The sequence below is a fragment of the Gossypium raimondii genome, chromosome 7 (assembly GCF_025698545.1).
Source record: "Gossypium raimondii isolate GPD5lz chromosome 7, ASM2569854v1, whole genome shotgun sequence".
Lineage (NCBI taxonomy): Eukaryota > Viridiplantae > Streptophyta > Magnoliopsida > Malvales > Malvaceae > Gossypium > Gossypium raimondii.
The window spans coordinates 1,696,644-1,718,714 of record NC_068571.1 but is presented as its reverse complement, the minus strand read 5'-3'; the positions used below and the strand labels follow the sequence as shown (position 1 = coordinate 1,718,714).

The 22,071-nt window shown below is 32.3% G+C and overlaps 3 protein-coding genes across 5 annotated transcripts; all 3 read right to left on the bottom strand.

The window, feature by feature from the left end:
• Positions 1-381: 381 nt before the first annotated feature.
• Positions 382-5,043, bottom strand: LOC105768748 (phosphoglucan phosphatase LSF1, chloroplastic). Its single transcript, XM_012588895.1, has 10 exons — positions 4,729-5,043; positions 4,531-4,637; positions 3,624-4,080; positions 3,404-3,472; positions 2,746-2,867; positions 2,297-2,512; positions 1,669-1,777; positions 1,235-1,347; positions 864-1,008; positions 382-773 (listed from the first exon to the last, which is right to left on the bottom strand). Exons 1-10 carry the CDS (start codon positions 4,990-4,992, stop codon positions 654-656), a joined length of 1,722 nt encoding a protein of 573 aa, XP_012444349.1. The 5' UTR covers positions 4,993-5,043; the 3' UTR covers positions 382-653.
• Positions 5,044-7,282: 2,239 nt separating this feature from the next.
• On the bottom strand, positions 7,283-8,218 carry LOC105768754 (uncharacterized). The gene has a single exon (XM_012588910.2). It carries the CDS (start codon positions 8,133-8,135, stop codon positions 7,431-7,433), a length of 705 nt encoding a protein of 234 aa, XP_012444364.2. The 5' UTR covers positions 8,136-8,218; the 3' UTR covers positions 7,283-7,430.
• Positions 8,219-15,462: 7,244 nt separating this feature from the next.
• LOC105768734 (probable phospholipid-transporting ATPase 8) lies at positions 15,463-21,251 on the bottom strand. Of its 3 annotated transcripts, none has more exons than XM_012588866.2 (11): positions 20,362-21,249; positions 18,900-20,224; positions 18,640-18,750; positions 18,288-18,564; positions 17,988-18,076; positions 17,797-17,899; positions 17,519-17,719; positions 17,290-17,415; positions 17,000-17,098; positions 16,611-16,802; positions 15,463-16,205 (listed from the first exon to the last, which is right to left on the bottom strand). In XM_012588866.2, exons 1-11 carry the CDS (start codon positions 20,764-20,766, stop codon positions 15,714-15,716), a joined length of 3,420 nt encoding a protein of 1,139 aa, XP_012444320.1. In that variant the 5' UTR covers positions 20,767-21,249; the 3' UTR covers positions 15,463-15,713. The 3 variants fall into 3 exon arrangements, 2 of the variants coding, with proteins under 2 accessions (XP_012444320.1, XP_052489867.1); XR_001125900.2 differs by having other exon boundaries at positions 16,056-16,205; positions 16,986-17,098; positions 20,362-21,251; XM_052633907.1 differs by lacking the exon at positions 17,000-17,098 and having other exon boundaries at positions 20,362-21,251.
• Between the last annotated feature and the right edge of the window lie 820 nt (positions 21,252-22,071).

Sequence of the window (22,071 nt, the reverse complement as noted above, 5' to 3'; positions counted from 1 at the left end):
TGTCTAAAACACAAAAGAGGGAGATGAATGCGGTTAGACCTAGAAATATATGCTTACCTGCTGTCACATACCTCATAATGTTGTCATGTAATTGCCATGCCCTTGGGGGTCCATAGGTGACTATGGGCTGAAGAACAAAATGCACCACTCCAAGTTGGTCAGGTTCTTTTGAGCCCAAAGTTTAGCTCAGTTGGCTACCACCCCTTGCATCTAGCAGATCCAAACTCCGAATGAAAACATCTACAACCTTCCCCTATTATTAGGCAGTGGCATCTTTTGTACAAAAACATAAAAGGCAGTTACATGTTTTATAACAGTTCTTAGAATTCAAAACAACAAAATCTATTGAAGCAGTTAGCTTGTGCGAAAATCACCCAGACATTTAACAAGTACTTTGACTATATATTAATTGATAAAACTCTATATAACAATCACTTGGATATGCTGTAAGAGTAGCAGTTGAGCTTTCTATTCACAGATAGACCAATTAAATGTATACAAACAAAATTCAGCCGTAAGAATTACATTGGACAGATCTCTTCATACCGAAGGGCTAAGACTATTTTGCACAAGGATTTGGCATGTGCTAATGTATTTGAGATTCAAGGAGAGACCAAAGCACATTCCACTTGGTGGAATTGCAATGACAAAAACTACTTGGGGACTAGTCTGATTGGACAGACAGAGAATGCAATGCAACGAGCTGCCTTGGCCAGCATGAATCTTTCATTCTCTGTCAAGGGCCTCTCTATCACCTTTATAAGATTGGCATCCTAAGACATCAAAGGCAAACAATAGTCAGCAACGATATATAGAAACCTTTCCCCCCCTGAAGTTACTGGAAAATGTTAACAGAGACTAACCTTCTGTTGTGGTTGAATTGTGGGCCTCACACTTGCAGTGTCACCAATCATAATCACATTGTTAATGTTCCCTCTTTCATCCCTTTCTGTTGGTGAAGACGTTGAATGCCGCCAGTTCCCGTTAATAATATACTTGTAGTAATATCTGAAGTTAATAGAGACACCTTGTTTTAGTGTATACATAACATATTAACCAATTGCATGATGAGCAGCAGTGTTTGAAAATTCTTTAACCATGCATACTTAATATTAACAATGAAAAGCAATAAATTTTGTAGATAATCGACCATATAGGTTTTCATTCCCAGGTAATAATAATTTTTATAGTAAGGAGCACTAGGGAAAACAGTTATAGAACGAAGACCACTTACTTTCCTTGGGGAAGTCTGATTTCAACTTCATATCTAGCTCCACCTTTATGGGTTGCCTTTATTGGTTCTTTCCAGTTTCCTGTAAAATCTCCAACTAGGCAGACATCCTCCCCCTGCATGACAAAGACAAGAACTTCCTGAAAAGCTTCACAAAGACCAGTCATCTATGCACACTCCCAACTTTAGAACAACCATGGCTTAAAATCTTGGATGCCTCAGAATTCTGACTACATTATAGAGTAAGTCCTAGATTTACTTGGAAAAGCCTTTGGGACTGAAAAATTGCAGGAAGAGGATGGTGCCATTATGGCTAATAGGATGAGGAATTCAAAATTCCTTACCCATCAGTGAAGGAAAACCATCTTGCCTATTCCTTCCTGTTGTGTAGCATTGCTGAACACAGAAACAAAAAGAGACAAGCTTTAACAAATTACCTCATTATGGCCATTCCACACAAAGGTCAAAGCATGTGTCGCAGGTCCATCATGTCTACCACTTTCTACCATAGCTATTAGATCCCATGTTGCCCAAGCTATTGCAGGCCTACATGACGAACACAATGCACCAAATATTAGCAAAAGACGCACATATTTAGTTCCCAAAGGTGTACCAATGTAATTATAATAAAACATTAAGAGATCCAAAAAAATTCCTTCATATTTCAGAATGAAAAATGTATCCACTTATTCAAAATACTAGTAAGTTTTTCTTTCATCTTTTAGAAGTTTCTCTTTCCATTTTGGACAGAAAATATTAAGAAATACACTAGACTCAATGAAATAAGAAATATAAGACCAGGAAATTGAATGCAGAAGCAAGGGTTATATCTCACGCTAAACACTAATCATATTCATTAATACGTATCTATCATATATGACATATGAGAATCTATGCAGCAGTCAAGCATGAACGGAAGAGTGCTGAAAGAGTGGAGATAAAGCTGTGATTAAGCAAATGAATCTCTATAATAGTGAATCAAAACAATGAATATGAAAAGTCACAAGAAAAGCTCATTGATAAGTCAAGCATAATCATATGCACTAGAACGCTATAACAAAGTACCTGTCCGGCTTGCATGTATGCAGTCCAGTGACAAAATTATGAGCTGCATGAAGTGGAGTATCAGTCATCCAGTGAAGATATGCAATCACACAAGCCGGGGATCGGTCAAAACCAGTGGTGCAAGTAACAAAGACGCGGTGGTTCTTTTTCAACAAGCGTAATAAAAGCCCAACAGAGAACGGTAATCTCTTCCTCAGATCAAAGGAATCTCCATCCCTGTAGAAGGAATATGGGTAAATTAATCAGCTATATCTGGCTAATATGATGTAATGCTGACAATGTATATGCTGGATCATTATGAATTCCTGCAACCATTTCCCTCTTAGCACAGAATACATATTCACAAGTTTAAGGCACATGAGAATATTGAAAAATATAGTAAAAGATGAAATGTTGCACGGAGAATCTCTCAGAAATAAACAGAACATTACACCACCCCTTTTGCTTACTTAATAGGATAATTGATCATTAGGACATTCAATCTTTGGCATGACTCATTGATTGACTTGGAATTGATTTCCCAGTTTTCTGCTTCAACCCCGCTCTGAAAATTTAATACAGCAGTGATTCCCTGGTGCCAAATTCCAAGTTATTAAATGGGAGGGGCATAGAATGGAAAATAAAAGAATTTGATGCTATGAAAACTCAATTGACTTAAAACCCCCCATCAGGGCTCAGGCCAAGAAGAAAGGGAAAAATACAGAAATTTGATGCAACAGTAACAGCCTCTTTCCAAGATATCTTTTAATGTGAAGCGGGAAAATAACTGATCATCAGACAATCATCTACATTCACTAATCAAAAGCAAATACAGCGGAGGCAATTGTATAGTATAGAGTAATGCTCATGATTCGTTGTCATTGAGACCTATTTTTAGTGTTTGGTTCCCATAATTCCAGAACAAGTGAAGAAATGATGTGCCAAGCATATCGTTTTCTTTATGAAGTTTGTTTAAAAACTCTTAACAAAATATATAACTTATTAATCAGTAGAATCAGTCTCAAAATGAAAGCATCATAAATCAAGAAGTTGGTAAGATAAATAATCTAATATCAGACATTTAAGAGGAAATGATTCTTCTCAAATAACAGGTTTCTACGCACTCACCGCATCAGACAGAGTTTTGACATCAGCATCTGTCTGTATACATGACCCCACATAAATCTGCTCTGTAATCTAAATACAAAGAGTAGTGGTTCAAGAGGAAGTTAATGAAAACAGGGGGAGAAAATAAGAATTGTGTGCGAGAGAGCAGTGCATTGTGAGATGGTCAATAAAACTCATTCCTTCAAAATGCTATCAAACATTGGAGAGATGTACACTGTACCTTGCTGTAACGCATTCCAAGAGAGTGGTTATAGTAAAGCTCGCCTTTAGAACGTTCGAGTGCCTTAATATATTCCTCCAAAGGGAAGCTTCCATGAGCCCATTCTCCATCTCCAGGCTCTTTCTCGGAAAAAATACAAACAAGTTGGCTAACTGGTGAAGAAAGAATGTTCTTCTGCAATCCGGAACCAACATGTCCATTTCGATCATTCAAGAACTTTAAACCTGGTGATGCTAGAAACTTTGAGGAAAATACTACAAAACCAGAATTTCCCCCACCCTCAGTAGTTTGTAAATTAGATGCCAATAAAGCTTTGTTCCAAGTGGCAACTGGCATACGACCTCTATTAAACAAAATGTCAAGATCACTCAATTGATGCAATTCATGAATCGGAAAAGGCGAGAAGGGTCTCTCAAGGACAAGGCTAAAAGATCCTGTTTCCTCCGTCAGCATCTCCCTAAAGAAACCAAAACCAAAAACTAACGAATGATGTATCATAATTAACTTCTTTATTGATCTTTTGATCAAACCAAGCAGATTGCACAGATTAATTATAACTGGCTTTTGATCTTTAATGTTAATCAAAAGTTAGCTTAAACAAAAGATATATGGCAAGGGACAATCAACAAAATTTAAATTAAAAAATTAGCAGAAATGAACCAAACTATCAAATCTATTCATTTCAAACATTTTTCACATTCAAACGAAGTTCATGCTCATAATTCACGAACTAAAAGAGAGAATAATTTCAGTAATTCCATTGAGATTTCCTAAAAACAAAAGCAAAATTGTATGATATGAAGAAAAAATATATATTTAGCATCCAAATAAACTTAAAGATATTTAGCCATTAAAAACTGATAACAAAGCATCAAAGAAACCTAAACAATTTTCAAATATCTCTTACTGAGCATCGCCGAAATTCTTGATCTCAGTAAAGCTTCCACCAGACGAATCGCTCGTCTTCTTCAACGTATCTCCTACCATTATTATTCTCGATTTCTCCGCATTACTCTGTAAAAGAAAAATATTTTATCACAAAAAAAAAGTACCACTAAAATAGCAACTGATTTTTCATAAAAAAGGAAAAAAATAATTGCATTACTCCGCGTTTGAGAGCATGAACAAAGATTCTTCCATCGAGCGATAAACCGAAACGAATACCCAAAGGTTTCTGTAAAGTAACCATATACTCATTCAAGTTCATCTTCAACGTTGAATTATCACTCGACATTGCTAAAACCTTGAGCTGATTCTTCTTCTTCCTCGTCATCCTCGTTTTAATAAAAACTCCATTAATGAAGCTCGAATCCCTGCTGTGAAAATCCTGAGCTGCTCTGCAACTGATGAGTTGCAGGGGAAACGACATCGTTTGGAAGGAAAAAAGAAAACGAAAATGACGATTGAAGATAGAAGAGATGAAATAATGAAGAAGAAATAAAAAATAAAACTAAAAAAAGGCAAATCAGGCACGTGGTCGATTGTGGGCCCGGTTTGCATGAGGATCGTGAAACTTTTTTATAAGCTAAGCTGCCACGTGGAGATTTTATATTTGGTTTGATAAAAAATCTTTTTGGGTCTTTGGATGTCCTTAAGAAATTGACTTATAGCTATTTAGGGACTGACACGTATGCTGTTTTTCTTGCTTTTGTATTTTGTTAAATGTTTTCCTCCCTATAATTATTGTAGGCAACTTGAAGAATTGATAGATGGGATTATGGAAAATCAAATATAGGGCATTAGATTTAAACATTATATTTTAATTAGGGTAAATTACATTAATGTTATTAAATTATTAATAAATTTACGTTTTGGTCACTCAACTTCGAAAAGTTACAACATAATTGTTGAATTATTCAAAACTTTTCATTTAAGTCATTAGGCTGTTAAAATTGTTTTTGTATGGCTTTTTTGTTCGCACCTTCCGCACTAATTGAACATCATGATTTTGTGAATTAGAATTCAAACAATTTTATTCTTTAATTTCTGACATTGACTATTAAGTCGGCTTAGATTTAAGGTATGCTTTTCTACTCGTCAATGAGGACTGATCCAGGGTATCAATCGTTGAATTATCACTTAGAACTCGCTAGTTAAACTTAAAAAAAAAACCTTAATAATCAGTTACTTAAAAAAAATTAAACTTAAACAAAAACTTTCGAATTATGTAATAACTATTTTATAATTTTTTAAAATTCAATATACTAAATAAATTGAAATGCAAAATTGGTCAGATTTGACATGATCCTTGTATCTCGGATCAGGAGGGATGACATTAAGCTTCACGGCTACTCTAAAGAATTGATTTTGAGGCCACAAAAAAGGGTAAAAAGAGAATTAATTAGTGGTATTGGGCCAAAACCCTAAAGTCAAAAGTCTTATCATAAGATGACAAAATATTTCTCCATCGTGGCCCAAAAGTCCAAGGCTAGACCTAGAGTTTACTTTTTGGGCTTCTTTTTTTTCCTTGAACAAGAGAGGAAGGTTTAACATGTTCCCATTCTTATGTTGGAATAGCTACATTAATTTAAAATTTGAAAATCAAATTAGATATATATTATAACGCAATGTAAAAATTAAAATAATTTTACATATTTTTATATTAAAATTAATGATTCAATAGTTGAATTTATGGATATAATTTTTGAACTGATTCGATATTTCTATCTATCAATTTAAAATACTCTATATATTAATATATCTTCAACGGTTAAATTTATATCAAATTTAATATGTATGATCTACATGAATAGGCAATAAAATATAATAGTTGAATCGTTAAAATATTAATCATATTAATAGTTATGGAAGTATGTAAAACTACTTTAATTTTTACATTGTGTAATTAGATACTCCGCTTTAATAATTATACAAGACAAATATATAATCTAATCAAATTTGTATCATATGAACTTTCTTTTTCTTTTTAACGATACGACCACCTAATTAAAAAGGATGGAGAGCGGAATTGTTGGAAAAATTTAGTAGAAAATTTTGATAGTGTTAATCATTCTTAAAAACTCATAAAATCATTTTAATTAAATAAAATATTCAGATCATGAATATTTTAATTTTAATAATTTTCCACAATTACCGATTAGATTAAAAAACTAAATACTATAATGAGATTGTTAAAAAAATTATTTTCCACAATTATTTCTTCCTTACTAAGTTAGAGCCTTGACCAAAAGGGTGTTTATTAATATATAAAATTTATAGTCAATGTTCCTAATTTATAATTTCCACCTAAACTTGTTATTATATTTAGATATTTTAGTTAAAATGTGAAGCAATAATTGAGTATTCTTTGATTATCTTAGAATATTAATTATAAGTAATTAAACTAATCTTAGTGGTAAAAATCATGAGGATCTACTCCTTATTAGTTAGGTAGAAACTTTGGTGGGAATGAAAAATAAATAAATTATTCAAAAGAAAATATAAGATAATTGTTTCCATAAAAGTTAAAAATTTAAAATTTCATAATGGATTAAAAAATTCAAAATTTAAATTGAATTGAATTTATTGAAATGATGGGAAGATAAAATTGGTTGTGATCTGACGTATTGATAAATGTAAAATGTTTTTCATAGACATATTGATATTAATTATTAATAAAAATTAAAAAATAAATTTATTTATTATAAATTATATTAAAATTTATATATAATTATTCATTTTATTCTTCTCTAAATCCAAAAATAAAAGTTAATATAATATTTACATTCGAATAATCTGACTTTTTCTTCTCCTTTTTTTTTTTACAGATATGATCTTATTTTTCTTAAGAAGAAGTGGAATTTCTACTTAAACCTTAATATTAGCAAAAATTCCAACCAAGTCCTGCCTGTACGGCAGATACGACCGTCGTTTATCTCCTTCCTTCAACACCTTATTGCCGACGTAGAAACTTTTAGCCGCCAGCGATTTCTCATCTCTCTTCACCTTCGTCGTCGCCTTTGCTGTTTTTTCATTTACTTTTTCCTCGTTTTTATCTAAATTCAAAAACGAAAATGACGAAGAAGACGAGACGTTGCCTGTGCTGTTACTTCTCTTAAGCAAATCCTTTATGAAACGCCACCGTTTCGAAGAAGATGATGATCCCGCCGATGTACTCTTCTTACAACTGTTCGGTGATGATTCCGGCAATTGTTTCGGTTTCCAAACGCAGTAGGTATCAGCTGGCAATCCTTCAAGCTCATCCGCCTCCGACGAAGACGACGACGATGAAAACGGAATATCTCTGTCGCCGATGAAAAGATCTCTCAACGGAATCCGGATAGCTTGTTCCACGTTATCACCATCCCTGCGGTTGAAGATTGGAAACGACGAAGAGGACATTTCAGGATTCTCGGAAAGAGTATTAACGAACTCGAATTCTTCATCTTCGGAAACGGCGTCGTTTTTGAAATCCCGGCTAACGGTATCGGCGATATCAACGAGATTATTGTTATCGGAGGAATAGATGTTAAAGCTGGGACAAAGCGACAATTCCGAGCTGCCGTTCTGCATCTGAAGCTTTCTGATAATAAATAAATAAATAAAAGAGGTAAAGCCTAAAAAGAAATTTCAATTTTTTGAAGTTTCTTTGAGAAGCGTGTGAACCTATTTATATCCGAGAGAGACAATGAATTATTAAAAAAGAAAAAAAGAAAAAGGAAACAAGGGTAATATTTACAATCTTCAAAATTATTATTTTTATTAAATAATATTAGTATTATTAGATTTAATTGCATTAGACATCCCTAAATTATAATCCACCTTTTAAATTCGTTTTAAACTTTAAAATATTCTAATGACATTCTTAAATTGTCGATGTTATATTAATTAAGTCTTTTATTATCGAAATTGTCAATTTAACCATCAAGTGACACGTAAAATCTTATATAACATAATTTAAAATAAAATTTTTAAAAGAAAATAAAATATTTTATAACTTTTAAAACTAAAAATAAAATAAAATCGAAAAAGAGAGTGAATGGTAATTTTGTAAAATTTGAAAACCTTAAATTCAACATCCATTTTAAAATATTTATTTTTCTTTAAGATTTTCATTTTAAAGTATGTTGCATAAGATTTGGTGCCTCATTAATTGTTAAATTAACGATTTTAGTAATTGCGGGATTTTATGAGTACAACCAGGGGCGTAGCTGGGGGTGGAAGGGGCCCAGCCCCCTCTAAAATGGAAAACTTTTCATTTAGGTAATTTAAAATTTAAATTAGTAAAACTAAAATTACATTTTGTCTCCTAAAAATGATAAAAATTTGATTTAATCCTTTAAAATTATAAAGATATAAGCTATTAAAAGGTGAAATTGCATTTTACTATCATAAAAATTACAATTTAATTTTGTTCCTTTAAAAAAATTTTGGCTTTGCCCTAGGTATAATAATGATAGTTTGATAATGTAATTAGAATGTTTTAAAATTTGAGGATGAATTTAAAACGAGTACCATAATATAGAATGTTTGGTGTAATTAACTATTATTATTATTTATTCACGCGTGTGATAGAATATGAAAAGCTACGTTGGATTAAAAATAATATTTAAAATTTAAAATTTAATTCAAAATAAAAATTAAATTATAAAATTTATTTGATTAGATATTTATTTATCTAGCAAAAACGAATTCAGAATCTAAAATTCAATTATTTGTATTTGAATTCTTGCAAAAATAATATAAATTTATTAATTAAAAATTCAATTAAGCTTTTATATTATTTTAATAGATTAAACCATTCTAAAATTATGATAAAGGTCTCTTTATTATAATGATTTATCAAATTAGTCCTCTACTATTAAATGAATCAATTTAATCTTTATATTATTAAAAAGAATCAAATAAGATCAAATTGGAATAGAGTTAATCTTGGCTATTTAAAAAGTATCAATTATCGTTTAATAGGATTAATATTTTTAAAGTTTTTATGGTTACGTAAATGGAATCTTTTGTTTGGAATTGAACTGTAATTAAAAAATAATTTCAAGATATTTTTATACAATAAATGTTAGCTCTATTACAATTTGGAGTTATTTGATTCTTTTAAATAGTATAGGGACTAAAATGATTTATTTAATAATCAAAGAACAAATTTGATACTATTCTTATAATACAGGGACCTCCCAATATATTAATCGATTTTTTTTGTTCTAGAGAAAAGAATTACCGTAGACTTTCTAGAATGTAAGGCATTGCTTAAGGAAGCTAAGGCATGCCGTTTGGTTAAGTGGAAAACATATAAAAAAATAAAAGAAACATGTTCAAGATCAAGAAGCAAAGGCAAGTTGGCCTCAAATTTTGGGAATCAATTTTTTTTAAAATATATAATAAGGTTGCAAAAATTCTTATATTAAGGGATTATGTTTGATTTATTTTGTTTAATAAATCGAATTTTGAAATAGACTGTATTATTGGTATAATAAAAAAATTAAATTTAAATTACCGATATAGTGATAATTCAGTTGGTATTGTTATTGTTGTAATAATGAAAAGATGTAAATTTAAATACATTTAAACATATATTATCATCTAAATTATAAGTGAGAGTAATTACGAGTAATTTAATTAAAATATTTGAGATTATTTTTTAAATAATTCCTACAATGTATTTTTTTAAATAAACTATTTGAGTTGTAATTTCTAGATGGCTTTGAGTGTGACTTATTTTCTACCTTATAATTTGTTTTCCACAAATCAACACCCATTGGTGCACTATATTGTGGAGGATGCATGAACTTGTTGATTTTGAAGAACCTAATGAATTTCTCAAAAATTAAGAAAAGGTAATCATTAGAAAATTTAGATTTTTCAAAGATTAAATTCTTCATTTAAATTTAAAATCTAATTTGATATTTAAATGTAAATAAATATTATTTAAGAATTTTATTGAGCCGGTATCATTTATCGATCGAGTTTAACTTAGTTATGAAATTACTAATCACATTATTTTTACAAAACAAAAAAATTATTTTGAAGATATTTTTATCATTTAATATAAAATTTAGAAAAATGCATAAAGACGAGGATTTAAACCCACACCATCAATCAAACCCATACTTAATATTTATATACTTTTTTTCTATAAACTCGTTACATATTTTTTTGTTGTACCATAATCTAAATTTATAAAGTTATATTCAATATTCAAAACTTTAAAAGAAAAATTAATCATACTTATATAGAATATAGGCTTTATTAACAAATTGTCCCATAAAACATATCTTAATCATTAAATTCGCATATAATATCTAAAAAATAATGAGTCTAATAAGAACGTACCTTATGTCACATTGTTGGTATTGAATTTTTTAGTAAAGAGTAACAAAATTGATATTTTTTATACAATACAAATTTAAATTTACACTCTCACGTAGTATATAGATAAACCTACATATCAAACTTTAGTTTCAGGTATGAATGAACTCATTTCAACCAAAGTTTAACAGATTCGATATACTTGGTATAATTTAATAAAAGGTAAAATATAAAATAGAAAGCCAAAATAAAATGGAAAAAGAAAGCCTTTCACATCCCACCCCGAATAACATAAATGAAGTTTGTTTTAAAGCAAATTAATAGGTAGCTAGCTAGGTGTCATTTTCAGGGTTGTTATCAGTTTAGGGTATCAGGGTGGAGCACGCAGGTAATGGGAAATAAACGAAGGTTCATGCATCCATGAACATATTAGCCATCAGATGTTGGTAGTGGTTTTGGATAAAAACCATATAATTGGATCCACCAATAACATAAGAGTAAGTGTCATTCCATGTCGACTTTGGCAATAACTCAAAAACAAATGGAACCGGGGACAGTTGTATTTATGCTTATACAACAGCAACAACACTTTGTTCGATGTAGTGGACCAAATAATAAGGGGGATGATTTGTTGGACGTTACTTCCTTCTTTTTAAGGATATAGAAGAGCAGGTGTAAATGTTATCTTTACTTTTTCAAGATGTATTTTGATAAATAATTTTAAAATTTTAGCATATTTTTTTATAATATTAACGTTTTAAAATTCAAGAATTTTAAATAATGGCAATCATAAATGTATTTATGGATAAATTTTTGTTGAGGTAAGTTTTTAAAGTGGTTGACGATAGTGGTTATTACGACTATCATTGTGACATACTCTATTACTCATCATATTTAAAGTTGACAATTTCTGAAACAAAACCTTTGGGCTTTGAATAATGTTGATATTGTGGAAGTATGCAAATTCGTCTTTAAAGATCAATCCATTATGAGCAACTTACCTCGAAGATTGGATTGGATTGAATCAAGCAATTGGATCCCTTGAATTGTGGAGATTGGATCAAGATAGCATTGAAGATATATCTCTAACAATTTGCTTTACATTTGTCTTTATTATTATATCATATCTTGCTATTTTAGATGTTGGTTTGATAGGGAAAATTGATTGTAATTGGTTTAGTATGTTAGCAAGTCTTGAAACTTTTATATATTTAAAAGACTTGTATTAGGTTTCTACTGAGTATTTTGGGGTACACTTTTGTTCATTGTGAAATGCATTTTTGAGAGTTCATTTGAGAGAGAACAAATTTTGTTTATTGCCTAAGTTCTACGGGAGAGAACTTAGAGGTGAGTGATCTATTTCTTTAGGTATAAAAGTGAGGTAGTTATACCAGGGCGTGATAGAATTTGAATCACTTATTGTACTGGGTTCAAAGATAGTAAATTTAGGCTTTGAAAACGTAGCGAAACTAAATTGTGTAAACAATTTATTCTGTTCTTATTGCAGTGCCACATTTAGTGGTCACTACAGCCATCACTTCCATTCAACACTCTGTTTTTTTTAGCATTTTTCTACTATTCATTCCAACCATTGATATTAAAGCCTCCCACTTAACATACCTTGTGATGCTTTTTGGTGTTGTTAATTGCAAGACATGGAAGAACCTTCAGTTGCTCGTCATCCTATGTTGAAGGGTTCCAACTATGCTTTTTGTAAGGCAAGAATGAAAGCCTTCATCAAGTTCAGTGCTGAGAAAGTTTGGTGCTTTGTTCTCATTGGATAGCAACCACTTATGAGTGATACGGAAGCATGAAGAAATCATAAATTTGAGTTAGCTTACACCATTGATGAAGAATGACTTGCAACTTTCTAAAGCTTTCTATACTATATTTTGTGGTGTCGATGCATAAGAGTTTAAGAGGATTCCAAAGTGTATAACTGTTAAGGAGATATGAAACATCTTTGAAATTGTTCATGAAAGAACTAGCACAATAAAATGATCTAAGATACAGATGTTAACTACTAAATTCAAGAACCTAGGAATGTAGGATTCAGAAATTATTGGTGAATTTTATTCAAAGCTTTGGGGTCTGTTTAAATCGAGCATTTGCTGTTGAAGAAGAATAATCCAACTCAAATTGATTAGAAAGGTGTTGAGATTGATGAACTAATTGGATTGTTGCAAACCTTTGAAATAAACCTAGAAGAAGTCAAATGAAACAAAGGCAAAGGAGAAAGAAGTAGTTCTTTGCAAGTGACAGATGCAATGCCTACTGCCAACTCCATTTGCCCTGCTTACACAAATCTTCAACAAAGCCTTTAAGAAGCAATCCAGAAGATCTAAGAAGTTTGAACCCACTAAAACCATTCCCAAGAATAAAACCAAAGGTGTGGTTATCAAAGAAGAGGTTGAGAGAGAGAATAAGAAAGGAATCTAGTCCATGAGTGTTACGAATTTGGACATACCCATGTTGATTGTGTTAACATCCTGAAGAAAAAGAAGAAATTATTGTGTGTAACCTGGAGTGATGAAGATTCCTCCAACAATTCTGAATTATAGCAATAAACTATAATCGAAAAGCACCTATGTTTTGTGCGAAATAAATTCAAGTCGATCTTGACTTTCAATCAATACCTGAATTACGTCAAGTGTGGACTCGAACAACACAACACGAACCTAACATAGAAAAAGAAACGGTGTGATTACTTTCAGTATGAAAGTAATTTCTCTCTAATAGAAACCGATGAATATCGTAATTCTCATAAAATAGAATTTATTCTTAGATAATAAATTTTCACTATTTTCTCGTAGAATAACGGTGTATGAAATTTATGATTGTAGGTCAATTGTAAAATAATATTATTTAAATAGAAAACACGACCTTACACACGCTAGTAAATATTACTAGTATTTATTTTCTATTTCTCAAAATAAATATTATCCATTCAATTACTTAAACTAACTAAATTAATTTCACATTTAAATATTTTCTCAATCCAATTCTAATTCCGTTAAAGTCATGACAACTTTAATGTAAAAGAATTTATGAGAAAATATATTTAATTTCCTTATTCAATAGATTTATAATGACTAATTTATTTTATTTTATTTTTGAACTTTAGTTATTTAATTATAATTAATCAAATAATAATTCAAAAAATCTTAAATTAATTCTCAAGTCATTTCTATACTTCGTAAAAAAACATATTCATTTGTGAAAGCGTCTCATTTCTCTAACTTTATCATTTTCATTCATTTATGTTCTTTTCTATCCATTTGGTTTTACATGCAATTCATTTCTGGGTTTAACGAACCAGTGGAGGAACCGATCAGACATAGATAATTAGAACTCAAATAATTTATAATTAAGTCCCAACTTTTTATCTATTAATTATAAAATTATTTAGTCACGAAGTCATTCCACTATAATATCGTAACTAAAGCCTCTTTAATTACATACCATTACGAAAGCTACTTAATAAGTGCTCGTCTAATGACTTTTTCATAAGTGTGTTGCCCTCATAAGATATCTTTAATTTTTAGGAGTCATTCGCTCCGATGCTCAAGACAAAACATCTCCCCAATTGGACTTGGTAGATGACATATTAGTCTTTCAATCGATTTGTTTATTTCCAATTAGATTAAGGACATATTTAGATTAAATGCAAGTTATCCTTACTTATTACGATTCAACCACATAATATTGCTTTAGTATTAACTAAATATTAGATAATCAGTGAGCCAATATTTGCTTCTATTTTGCTTTGCATACAAAATCGTTTAAGGAGAGTATATAAAGAATATTAATGTAATCAATGAATATTTTATTAAATCAATTTATTCGAAAAATACATGTGTATATAGACAAAAATACTACACATACGTAAAAATGTTAATATCCTTAGGAAACGAACACTTAAAGTTCCTGGAGTGCCAAATTCGAAGAATGTTTTTCTTGTAGATGGACTAAAAGTAAAACTAGATAAGTATTAGTCAATTGTGTGATTAAGGTATACTTGTCAATTTCATCAAAAAAGTGTTTGGTTTCATCAAAGTCCAGTGGGAAGATAATGAAAGGCACACTCACTTTTTACAACTGCAGCAAAACAGTTCAATCTATTGTGTGGAACAAAGCTAAGGTTTCTGGCTTGGAGTTGTGGCATGAGAAACTTGGTCACATTCATTACAAATGACTTTAAAGATTAGTTAGATATGATGCAGAGAGGGAATCCTAAAGTTCAGTGATACCATTCCTAAAGTTTGCGTATCCAGTGTAAGATATCACTTGATGTAGATGTTGAGATTCGAATCCGTACTTAAGAATATAAAGAAATGGCTTGAGGGATGCTAAAATTCAAACTCTGACTTGTTGGATATTGGGTTTCAATGGTTGAGGAGAATGAACCCTAACATACTAAATCTCATCTTTTTTAGGTTGATACTAGCATTTGAAATCTGTATGCCCTTTCCTAAAGATAATTGCATGAAGGTTCTACATAAGCTTTTCCTTAGCAAATTTCAAGTCCTTGTATGAAATCTACTATAATTGGACTACATTTCATTTTGATTGTTGAAAAAAATTTAAGAATTCATCATCGCCTTCATTTAACATTTAAAAGTTAAGCTTATGAAAAAATAAATCAAATGTTGGGGTTCCATTTCATCTGATCTTCATGCTCTCATATTGACCTATACTTAAAACCAACACCGAGAAAAAAAGTAACCCTAATCCTTACCTTCAGACTCTGATCTGAATCTGTCAAGGCAAAGCCGGTACCTATGCTTTCCGACAATCTTGTTTCAGCCATATCATGCTCAATCCTTACGATCTTCATGTTTGTATACAATCACGCACCATAGATCGAAACCGAGTCTGAAAAGCCCTATAGGAAAACCAAGGTAGTAGTGTAGCAATAACAACGAGGATGATGGTGAGCCAATATTGAATGCTTGGAGCGCAAGCTTCGATGAAAACCTTGTATGCCGTTGTAGATAATGTCGGTGGAATCGAACCGTAAACCAACAAGAATTTAAACCACAAGGTAATACTGCCCCATATGAAGAGGTGCTGGATCCATGTGAAGTAATTGATGCAGAGTGCCATTTGGCAATTTACCGCCAAAACAACACATGTATACATCGTCAGCCCGAGAACCGAATAATCGGCAACTTGACCGTCTTTGCGGAATGCTTGACCAGTTATTGAGTTTGCAGTTAAGAAGAATATAATTACGGAACTAAGAACTCCATTAAACATCCAGCCGAGTATGTGGGTCCAGCGGAAGAGGACATCGTCTATGCCCTCTTTGTATAATGAAGGATACTGCAAAAGAAAAATGAAATGATTGTCAGTCCAAGTGAAATAACATTTACATATAGATAGAAGAATAGTAAATAATGGTATTCGGTTGACATGCCATGTATTCCTACGAATGTACTAAATTGATCCGAGATATAGAACAATTCTAAGCCAACAGATTGACACGGTTTAATTTTTCTGAAGCAGAAAAACATAGTTCAAATCAAAATCCTGGTTTAAATTTTGAGAAGAGCAATGGTCAGATTGATAAAGAAAACTACCATTGTTTCACAACTATGTCGTTACGTGTAACTCGTGGTTAAAACTGAGTTAGGGTTTCATTTTAAGGCCCCCAACTTCCTTTCTAATTGTCAATGTGTAACAAATTTATCTTCAAGGAATAAAGAAAGAATAGAAAGAATTGTTTACCTCAAGGCAGTGTCGGGCTGAAAAATCCTGGTCGAAAACACCAAGAGCAATTACCGGAAGTGAAGTGAATAAGACATTGTAGCTTGACATGTACCAATCATTATAAGCTGGCTGAGCGGAGAAAGAAGAGTAGGCCTCGAACCAAAACAAAGTAAATCCAAAAGTGATGTTCTTGTAGAAAAAGTAGCATATCTGCAGTATACAAGAAAAAATAAACTTAGATGTATGCACGCATAGTTTGTATTCTTAAACGTTTGCCTAATAAGTCCCCGAAACATGGAACAGAACAGCAAACAATATCATTCTCTAGAGTCAAGATACAAAAATCATAAGACTATCTCAGTTTAGTTTCAGAGAGAGAGATGAGAGCAGGACCGACTAGCTTTTACCATCATGGTTATTCGCCTGTAACACCAATGGCCATGAACTAATAATAAACGTTCCAGGAAACGAAATTGTGCAATCGAAAAATCACTTGACATCGCAGCCTGCAATTTGCAGTAGTCATTAAACATAAAATCAGAAATCTAGACAGTTACGGTTCATAACAGATCGTGTTGTATCATTGAATTGTTCGAATAACATGGATGAACTATCAAGCATTGGCCACAAATTGACACCGAAACCGGGATACTAAAGCCTACCAAAATGAAATATGTATATATATATATATATTTACCTGCATCCCTTCGACACCAGTGATGCCAACTCCAATATCAGCCTCTTGAATCATGCCAACATCGTTTGCACCATCACCAATTGCTAGTGTCGTTCTACCTGTTACTGATTTCACCCATCTAGTAACCTGCATATCTTCTAAATTTCTATCAGATTATTTTCATGCCAAAGCTTGATAATCTTCATGAAACTCTGATAGTTTACTTGATTATCCTAAACACCACACTTACAATAGCTTTTTGTTTCGGGGAAGATCGACAGCATATAACAGTAGCACATTTCATTGCTAGCTCCATAAAGCGCATTATGAGCTTCTTGTCCAGAGCAAAAATCAAGGACTGGCCATCGATAATCAAACCAAACTGGGTGCTGCTTCCGCCAGTTACTTGAGATATTCCTTCGTCTATTTGCTTTTCTACAATTTCAGAAGCCTAAGAAAAATTATATATTCAGATTTTCCCCATGAAAGATTGCATCAACATCACTTTAAGACAAATGTGAATTATACCTTTGCAAAGTCTTCCGTATCCCTTTCGACGGCTGCAATTCCGGGATTTTCAAGTATGACCAAAATCTCTTTCATTCCATGTCTTAGCAGACTGCATGCATACCTGTAGAAATATAGCATCTATATCATTTATGTTTATACGCATTATTAATACTGGAAAAGTTGAATCCAACTTGCCGGCATTGGCATACCCGATATTAATAGCAGTTCCCTTCTTGTCACCGGTCAATACCCATATATTTATTCCAGCCTGTGCAAGCTTGTCAATACAGTCTGGGACCTACATAACAGAGGAATATAGCTGTTCATACAAATCTTATCTACATACATAGGTTACAACCATGTAACTTGAACCCCAGTGTTATTGTACGGATATATAACATGAGTATATTCGTTTTTTTTTTTTAAGTTGGTGCATATTTGCAAATATGAATTGGACACGACTGTCGGACACAAGTACTTCAAGGAAAACGAAGACTACTGTAACTGACCCCCTTTTGTAGTTTGTCTTCAATAGCTGTAGCACCAAGAAGAATTAAATCCCTTTCAATCAACTCAGCCATCACATCCAGCAAATCATCTCTATTGGCACTTACAGAAGTTTTGGCCTTCACATATTCTTGTTCCCACCTTTTATACTCATCATCATCAAGCTCACGATAAGCGACTGCCAAAGTTCGTAATCCTGCCTCAGAATACCTTTCGATATGCTCTTTGGTCTCCGCCTCGAACATCCGTCCTTGTTCTGACAGCCTTTCAAATATCACACTGAATAACATAGCGATAAATCAAGTTCAACATCAAATATGTCTGAATGCAGATTTATGGATTACGAGTTCTGACCTGTCTGCCCCCTTAGCAAGGAGCAATAACTGTCTTTCTGGGTTCCTTACTATTACGGACATCCTTCTACGAGTGCTACTGAACTCCAACACATGAAGAAGCTCGTATACTCTGAAATGCAGAAACTTATTCGTTCATATGCAATGTAAACCAAAGTTCAAATAGCAGATCCCGGAAAAAAATATAAAAGTAGGAGAAACTGAAAAGCAACATACAGCTGGTTTGACTAAGAATATAATCGAAGGTTCCGAAAAGTTTACCTGTCAACTATTTCCCCACTACTACGATCCAGTTCACGCAGTTGTATGCTGGTTTGATTCCTTTTGACAAACTGAAAACCGACTTCTCGTGCAGCAATGACGAATGCTGCTTCATCTGGCGACTCAGCCTCATAAAAAATCTTACCGGGGTCTAGTACTTCAGGAACGGCTGTATGGCAAAGTGCTAAGACCCTAAAGAACTTCTCTATGTAATCTCGATAAGGTTCGTGCACCCATTTCCGGTTCATAATGCGTCCATCTCGGAAGTTGAAACCCTTAACAGGTTCTCTAGATTCCACTGTATCAATATCCCTTTGTTCATCCAATGTCTCACCTCTTTTCCTAGCCAATGCAATTTCAACCTCAGTCATGCCACAACCATAGGCAGTGCCAGCAATCGAGCATTTCACAAACTCCATCTTGTTACATGTCAAAGTTCCGGTTTTGTCAGAGAGTATAGTGAAGACCTGACCAAGTTCCTCGTTCAAATTAGATGTCCGTGCATGTGCCGACCTCTTGGTTTCCTCATCATACATAGCCTGGTCTTGGTTAATGAAAATGCTTTGTAAAACCTTGCAAATCTCGATGGAAACATACAATGATATTGGTATCAAATACCCATACAACATCAGACCTGTCAAGAAATGCAAAAAAGCAGCCACTGAAGGTCTCCTCGGGTCAAAGAATACAGTCGTGATATCCGGTCGGAGATACCACCTTCCGTAATCGCCACCATCTTTTTTAGTTTCAATTCCGAAAAGTAGAGACCCTATGAATGATACCAAAATCAAAGCACTGAAAAGGACATAAATTATTTTATCCATCCTTCTCTCTATCCTTGTCCTCTTCGAAGGAGGGTCCATAGCATTCTGCATTACTTTCGTATCGTGTCCAGTGAAGATAACCACACCATTGATATAATCAGGACCTTTCAGTTTAGTACCTCTCAAAAGGATTTGTTGCGGTGAAAGTGCATATTGTTGACATTCGTAGTACAATGTTCCAACGAATTTGTAAAGATGTTCATTTGGATCCTCACACTTAATCACCGCTCTAAATCCCTTAACAGTCTCTACATCACGAATCAAAGATGTTACCTCTAACGGATGCTTTGACTTTAAATTAGTCTCTCCATCGAGGTTCATCGTCTCAACATAACAAACACCGTCTTCATAGTCCGAAGAAAGTAAGAGTAGATCAGCCGGAAAATATTCATCCTTATGCACCTTAACAATGTCACCGACACGGAGATTCTTCCATTTGGTTTCGTTGAAAGAACTATTTCCGTCATAAACTTCAACTGTCCGATTGTTTGCCTCTACATCCTGAAACCGAGGAAAAGCTACTTCAGATATGTTACATAAACCGACAGAAAAAGAAAAAAATATATATTAAGAACAAAATAAGGAGCCGAGTATCAATAAAAAAATGGTGGAAATCCAAAGAAGGGCACAAGCATGACCTGCTGTTTTCGCCGATAATCTTCGATGCCTTCTTTAGCCATTGTAGCTCCAATCACCACGATTAACGGCACAAGAACGCTCGGTGCAGAATAAGGTGCCAACGGACTAAACGAAACACAAGCAACAACAAGAAAGTATATGTTTGCAACCCTCCTAAATTGCTCAAACAAAGACTTTGGGATAAAATTAGCTGCTGTATACTTAGTAGTGGAAACATAATTTCTCCTATACTTTAAACGAATTTGCTCTTCACAATCAGGTTCATTACAATACACCACTCTTGAGTACCCTTTTTGACCGATTCTGTCATATTCATCGGTCGAACTCGGTTGACTCGGTCGACGACAACACGAAAAGGAACAGAGTTTGCTTAAATGTATATTCCTTTTCCTTACTCTAGCCATTTCCCCAGAGCTTAAAATGCAAATGGCGTTTCTCTAATTTGTCAATAAGATTACAAAATCACCCAAATTTCCCTTTTCAATCCCCATTAAAGATTCCAACTTTAACCACTATTTTTCAACAAAAATAAACCCAGTAACTCCAACAAATTCCTATCTTTGAACCACCTTTGAACGCCTGAGCTAAAAGTCCAACACCAAAAGTACATGAACTAGCATTAAAAAAATAAAGAACTCAACTTTCATTGTTTAAAATCATAAGAAAACATGAAAAGATAATTTAAACAATTTTAAGACAAACCCAACAAATGAAACTGTCCTAAAAAGAGAAATAAAATGGTTATATAATATAGCATGAACATGTTTTTCATGAAAAGAAAAAGTTGCTTGCTTTGAGTTGAAGTTGCAGAGATGTCTTTCTTGCTGTCTGAAAGATGCAAACTTTAATGAAGTGTGAAAACCACAATATGCAAAAATAAAAAAGTGAAGAGCTTTGCATCAGTGTGTATGTGAGAGAGTAGTTAGCTTTTGCCGCTTTTATAAGCAATACTTATTTATTCTAGTTAAAATACGTTATAAGTCCCTATACTTTTCTTAAATTTGAAATTTAGTTTATATACTTTTAATTTTTAGAAATTCGGTCTGTTTATTTTTCAGATTTCAAAATTCAGGTTTATTTGTTAGCATTGTTAAAATTATTTTATTAAATTAAAGTTCATTACAATGTTATTTTTAATTACATGGTTGTTGAGGGTGTATTTTTTATTTTAAAATGTCATAATAACAAATTTATTAATGTTAACAACTAGACTTAAATTTTAAAATCTAAAAATAAAGGATTAAATTCTTAAAAATAAAAGTAGAATAACTAAATTCCAAATTTGAGAAGAGTATAAGGGCTTATATCATATTTTAACTATTTTATTATATTTTGAAATTTTATTATTATGTTATATTCCATTCCATTGATATAGAAATAGCAATATTTTATTTGCGTATCTTTTAATACTATTTATTTAGAATAAATTCAGGTAATTCGGTGTTAAAATTCATATATTTGTTATTTTTTCTTACTATTGTCTATTTATGTTTGTGTATGACTGTTGGCTCTTTTAGAACAAAGACAGAAGGTTTTAGGTACCAAAGATAAAATTCATAGAAGAAATAGATTGTCTATACAAAGATAAAATTCGCAATCATGCCATGCATATTGACTCTAAAAATGAAAACAATATTTCAGCTCGAGTAAAGGTTTTAATAGTTTAATGAATATTACTTCTATGTATTTTCATAAATTATATGATAAAG